Source organism: Brassica oleracea, chromosome C4, assembly GCF_000695525.1.
Source record: "Brassica oleracea var. oleracea cultivar TO1000 chromosome C4, BOL, whole genome shotgun sequence".
NCBI lineage: Eukaryota > Viridiplantae > Streptophyta > Magnoliopsida > Brassicales > Brassicaceae > Brassica > Brassica oleracea.
The window spans coordinates 19103473-19109582 of record NC_027751.1 but is presented as its reverse complement, the minus strand read 5'-3'; the positions used below and the strand labels follow the sequence as shown (position 1 = coordinate 19109582).

General features: G+C 34.4%; 1 protein-coding gene across 1 annotated transcript; it reads left to right on the top strand.

Moving 5' to 3' along the window:
* The first annotated feature begins 2471 nt into the window (after positions 1-2471).
* LOC106338313 (nucleoplasmin-like protein ANO39) lies at positions 2472-2954 on the top strand. The gene is made up of 2 exons (XM_013777327.1): positions 2472-2604; positions 2662-2954. Exons 1-2 carry the CDS (start codon positions 2472-2474, stop codon positions 2952-2954), a joined length of 426 nt encoding a protein of 141 aa, XP_013632781.1.
* The last annotated feature ends 3156 nt before the right edge of the window (positions 2955-6110 follow it).

Genomic DNA, 6110 nt, shown 5'->3' with positions numbered 1-6110 from the left:
TTTTTTTTCTTTTTTCTTTCGTTTTTTTCTTTTTCTTTCGTTTTTTTTCTTTTTTCTTTCGTTTTTTTTTTCCAATGGTCGCTCACTTCTCACAGATGCTATATATAGACATCTGAAAAATATTTGCAAGACACTTGCAAGGGAGTTGCGACGGAAATTGCAACGGAATTGCGATGCCTTTCCCCTTTGCAAGGGATTAGCGAGAGAGATTTGTCCCTTGCAAATATTAGTTACACTTAGAAAAAACGTGTATCACCAACTTATACATTTTTTTTTCGAGATTAGTTACACGAAACAAAAAACGTGTTCACCAACCTATCTGTTTTTTTGCGACGGAATTGCAACGAACATATATGGTATTGCAATTCTCACGCAAATTCCTTGCAAATTTGTAACGGACTTGCGACGATAGCTTTTATCGCAAATTTGCGACGGGTTTGCGTGAGTTTGCGGAAAAGTCTCGTAAATTGGTTGCAATTTTGCGAGGAAACTATTTTGATGCAAATTTGCGAGCGTTTTGCGAGGAAAATTATTTTCGTCGCAATGCCCTTGCGGCTCCGTTGCGAATTTGCGACGAAAGTTTTCCCTCGCAAATTTCCCTTGCAACAGGCGTGCTTTCTTGTAGTGTATAACTCAAATTCACGAAGATGTCATACAAATTTTGGAAAACCTTCCAAAATACACATGCAAGTTACGTACATTTAAGAGGTCTAGCTACATCTTTATAATGCCATTTCTAAATTCATAAAAAAATTTACAAATTCACCAAGATAGCATACACATTCACAAAAGTCTTTCTAAACTTTTTAAAAAGAAAATGTGCTTACGGAAAAAAAATATTTGGAAAACAAATTTGCAAAAAATCAATTTTTTTGAAAAAGAATGTATTTTGATTTTATTATTTTCCAATTTTTAATATTTATTTGTCTTATATATTAGTAAATAAGTAAATAAAATTATAAAGAAAGATATAAATTCCATTGACTTCTTTAAAAAAAATATTTAAGAGATTTTCCCGTAAATGATTGTTGTAAATAAAAAAGAAGATAATTGATCTCAAATAGTTTCGAAACATGTTTTTTTGTTTCCAAACTAGCCCACAAGGATCAAAGTGGAGGTGCTTAGGAGTTTGGGTCATCAAAGGTTTGTAATTGTAAGATTGGGTCATTTTAAGTTTTAATTTGTTGATTGGTCACCAACTAGGTGAGGAAAAAAATGGAGACCATTTTAATCTTTTGACCCATAAACTTAACTAGTATCTTTGTGATTTTGGCTTGAGAAATTAATAATATGCTACCAATAAATGACCCAAAGACTCTATGACTTTAGATTATCAAACTTGTTTGCACATGTGATTAGATGACCCTAAGACTTGAAAAGAGAGAGAGAGAAGGATGCTAATGGGCCGGTAGAAGTTGTTTGGGCCGAAGAATGAATGGCGAGAACCGTGTTTATATGTTTTGATTTATTTAAATTTTGGGGTCATTTGTAAAACTGTAAAACTGTTAAAAGTTAAAGCGTAAAAAACATGTGTTGGGTGGGTCTAAGGAAGCTGATTTTCCTGCCATAAATTATTAGATAATTTTATTAGATTATATTAATAAAGTAAGATGTGGATCTACTTAAGTGTTATTACCGGATAATGAAGAGGGGCGGATGCGAAAAAGAAACCCTAATAGATTTGATGTTGAAAGTTAAGGCAGAATGAGCTGTATCACAAGTGTTGTGGGGAAAGGGAAGAGAATAGGTAACAGCAATGGCAAAGGTAAATTGTTATCTCTTTTATTTACACCACAATTAGTTTGTTTCTTGCTGAAATTTGTAAGTGCCTATTACAGTAATTTGTAATTGAACTGTAGGAGTCTCTGATACATACAATATAGTTATGGTTGATAGGTGGATTATGTATTATAATGGTTCTTGGTATTTCAAAATAGATAATGATAGAATCAGTAGAGCACTAGATTGCTCGACAATTAGAGGTGTTGAGATGCTGAAAGATAGTATTCTTCAAGAGTATGGTATGTTGGGGAGACTAATCTCGGTTGATATGTGCTATTAGCTTTATGATGGAGATAGTAATATAATTGAAAAATTGGTTGTACCAGTTGAGATTACAAACAAAGATGATTATCAAATATTTAGGACTCTTCATAGGGAAGACAAATCTGTGAATGTCTTTGTGACATTCATGGATTTTTTGGAAAAGAAATGATATTTCTAAGGCCTGAACAAGTGCTTATGTTGGAAAGTATTACATATGTTGGTATGGTTGATGATGATGATGATGAAATCTTAGTGAGGCACGTATAAGCACTTGAAGCAGCTTGTGGATGTAACTCAGAGATATTCAAAAGTCTAGGGGATCAAGATAAGGAAAATAACAAAATTGTGAAGGTATTTTAGGTTCAGCCAGTGTGATTCAGTAGAACCGTAACGAAAAAGATAAATAAAAGAACAACAGAGAAAATATGGAAGTGAACAATGGAAAATATAATGAAGATAACGTTGGAGAAGATAATGAAGATGACGTCGGAGAAGATAATGAAGAGTATGATGAAGATTATGATGTTGGAGAAGATAATGAAGAGGATGATGAAGATTGTGAATTTGATTACTGGGATGATTTCTGAAGAGATTGTATGACATATTATGATAAAGATGATGGTAGAGCTCCATCAAAAGGAGGAAGTGGTGGACCTTTGGGCATTAACATGGAACAACATTCTGGATCAAGTGGTGGTAGAGGAGAAGGGTTTCAAAACCCTGCATCAAGTGGTTCAGATGGATCAATATCTAACAAACAGCGTCGTAAGAGGAAAATTTTAGAAGGCAACGTTGATGAAGGAAATGATTATATATCTACCTCTCGACCCGTTGGTTTTGGGTACGGTGCAGAAACAGATACGTTCGGAGGTGGTGATGTTGTTCTCGTAACTCCACCCAAAAAATAAACAAACAAAATCGTGTGATCGATGTTGATGAATATTTTGTTGATGTGGATAAGAATTCAGGAAAGGGATAGAAGTGTCGGAAATATATAGATATACTGATGTAGATCAGTTTTTAATGATATAGAAGCAAAATATTTTGAAACGGAGGAAATCAACTACATCAAGAAGGACTCGTATATATATATATGTATTCTTTGGAAGGCTATTTAAAGAAAAAGAGCAATTTAAGTTAACGATGGCGATCAAATGGAACATCTAAAGTGCTTGCAGCCATTTTGCATTTCTAAAAAAATAATTAGAAAAAATGGGGGACGAAAGACTCCAATGTGGACCACATGCTATGAAACTATTGGAACTACTATGAACGGAATTTAACTATACACGGACCAATTGGAAAGGCGATATCACTCAAATTACCTAAGAAGTGATTTATACTCTCTCAAATAAGAGGTCGAATTGTAGTACTTAGGGATCGAATCCACAGAGAGCTAGGGTTAATCCCTCATAATCTATTTGAACCCTAAACCTAACAGGTGGATCTATTCAGACATGAAGTTTGTCACAGAAATCATAGAAAGAATAGATATAAATCTGCAATAGAATAGATAATAAAAACCAAAGGAGTTCCAGGAGGACTCTGAAGGAGTTCCTCCTTTCTCTCCTGACCTAGAACAAGAGTAAAAGAAAGCTTAGATAGCGTAGCCGTCAACAATGGCTTATAAATAACATAAATAGGGGTTTAGGTCGTCCAAGGGTATTCTGGTAATTTGTGGTTGCTTCTGGGCTTCAGTCGGTCATAAAATATGCTCAGCCCATATTCTGGCATCACCGTCGATCGATGGCAAGGGTGCTTCGTCTAGGGGTGGGCACTTCAGTTATTTTCTCGGTTCGGTTCGGGTTCGGTTAGTTCGGTTCTAGTATCTTTCCAATTGAAATAAACCATAGTTAGTTTGGTTCGGTTTATGTTCATTTTGGTTTATATTCGGTTCGGTTTGTATTCGGTTCGGTTGGATTTAGTTTTTGATCTGTTTATTTAGGTTCTTCTTAGTTAGACATAAATTATGTAAAGATAAACTATGTGAACTAAATTCAATATAAAACTGAAATAAAAACCTTTAAAAAGTCACAAAAAATATATAAGAATTAAAACAAATAAAAATTAACTAAGACAAAAAAAAACTAACATCATTAATAATGTCTTTTAAATCATTATTCAAAAGCTTGCAATGAAACATCTTCCATGTGACGCTGTGGAGAAGAACTTTTGGTTTTAATAAAATTTGCTTTAGGTTTTAGGTTTTAGGTTTTAGGTTTAGATTTAACATCCATGTTTACATATATAAGAATATAAAGATACAAACTTTTCTATTTTTTTTAAATCAAATATTTTAATGATTACATAGTCGGTTAGAAGAATATATGTTAATAAATGAAAAATAGAAAACATGTGGTATGGTATTAGAATTTTAGTATATTGGAATTACTAATATTTTTAATTTAAATAATTACAAAAACACATTGGTTTCTTGGTTCGGTTTGGTTCAAAACCAAACCAGTCGGATTGGGGAAATCTTCAACCGAATGGTTTGAAATAGACTTCGGTTCTGTTTGAATCGGTTTCGATTCGGTTGGTTCGTTTTGACTCGGTTTGGTTTGGTTTTTTTCCCACCCGCCTTCGTCGATCGACAGTCCTTCATCTCCTCGACAGCTTGCTCTAGCGAGGCAGTCTAACCACTCTTCAGTAAAACGGGCATAACGTCTACTACAGGATGTTGATTGACCTCAAACTGGCGGCATTGGAAACCTAACCCAAAGATCTATCTTGTGTAAACATATGGGATAAATCTACGGTGGGAAGGTCTCCATCCATAGCTAGACATCTGACGCGTCTGTGCAACTCTGCACTCAAAAGGCTCCAAATGACACCAAAATCACCACTTTCCTCCAAATCGTCCCTGAACCTGTAAACTCTCTAAATAGACTCTATATCATAGTAAATATATCATAAAACACCTATATATCATGGCTAATAATGGGTGAAATTCATGGTATATCAACTCCCCAGACTTACTCTTTTGCTTGTCCTCAAGCAAAACAGACAGGCAGTCTCTCCGAAAGAGGTTTGAAAACAGCAGGGACTCACATGATTTAAAACTTAGAATCATCACGCAATATTGCAATCCACATCTAAGAAGTCCTAATCACAAAAGCACATTATACCATCTCCTAGCTTATCAACCAAATTCACCTAGCCAACAATTTAGCAAATCATGTCTAACATTCCCCTCTACCAACCTCATTTCTTAACATAAATAAAAGTGCAGACTTTACCTTGGGAGTATCAATCACATGATGCAAGGATTTTCAAACAAGTATCAGGATCTGCAGGTAAAAATTAGTTCTTATCTTTTCTCTCTACTAATTTCTCTGTTTAGTCAAAGTCTGATTCCATTGCAGAATCATTGACCAAGATTGGACAGACTTCCATGAAACAGACCTTAATGGTGGTTGCCACAAAGTCTTGTTCACTTCTTTATTACCTATATCCAAGAATTCATGTGAATCGAACCTTGATGATTGCCGCCACCAAGTCCCGTTCGAATTCTTTTTGTTGGAATCCTTATGAAGCAAGCCTTAATGGTTGTAGCTACCAAGTCCTTTTCGAATTCCACATAACTAACACCTATTATATATATATAAATATATATATATTTTTTTTAAAAAAATAAATATCTCTACCTATAAATCTTGGGTCGAAATAGAGAGAGAGAAAATGATAAATCTACACAAGGCTTTACCTTCCAAACTTGTTTGAAGAATTCGATTCCATGTATACCAAGCCCCAAGACAAGCAGTTGTGTCAGCAAGTGTGAATAGTTGACATGTTGAACCACTTTAGTATCTTTACTACTATCTGCAATCACTAAGTCTAGAATGGTGCTAAAGAGTGGTTAGATAACAAGCAAAAATCTAATAAGTTCATTATCCCCTTCTTGACTCAATATAACTCATTTGAAAACATTTTGATAAGACTCATGAACACACTAATATCAGTAAACATCCCCCTAAACTTAAATTACACTGTCCCCAGTGGATATCTAGTCGGAGTTATAGTGAGAAATAATCATAAGTACATAATTTAACAAGTAAGAACGA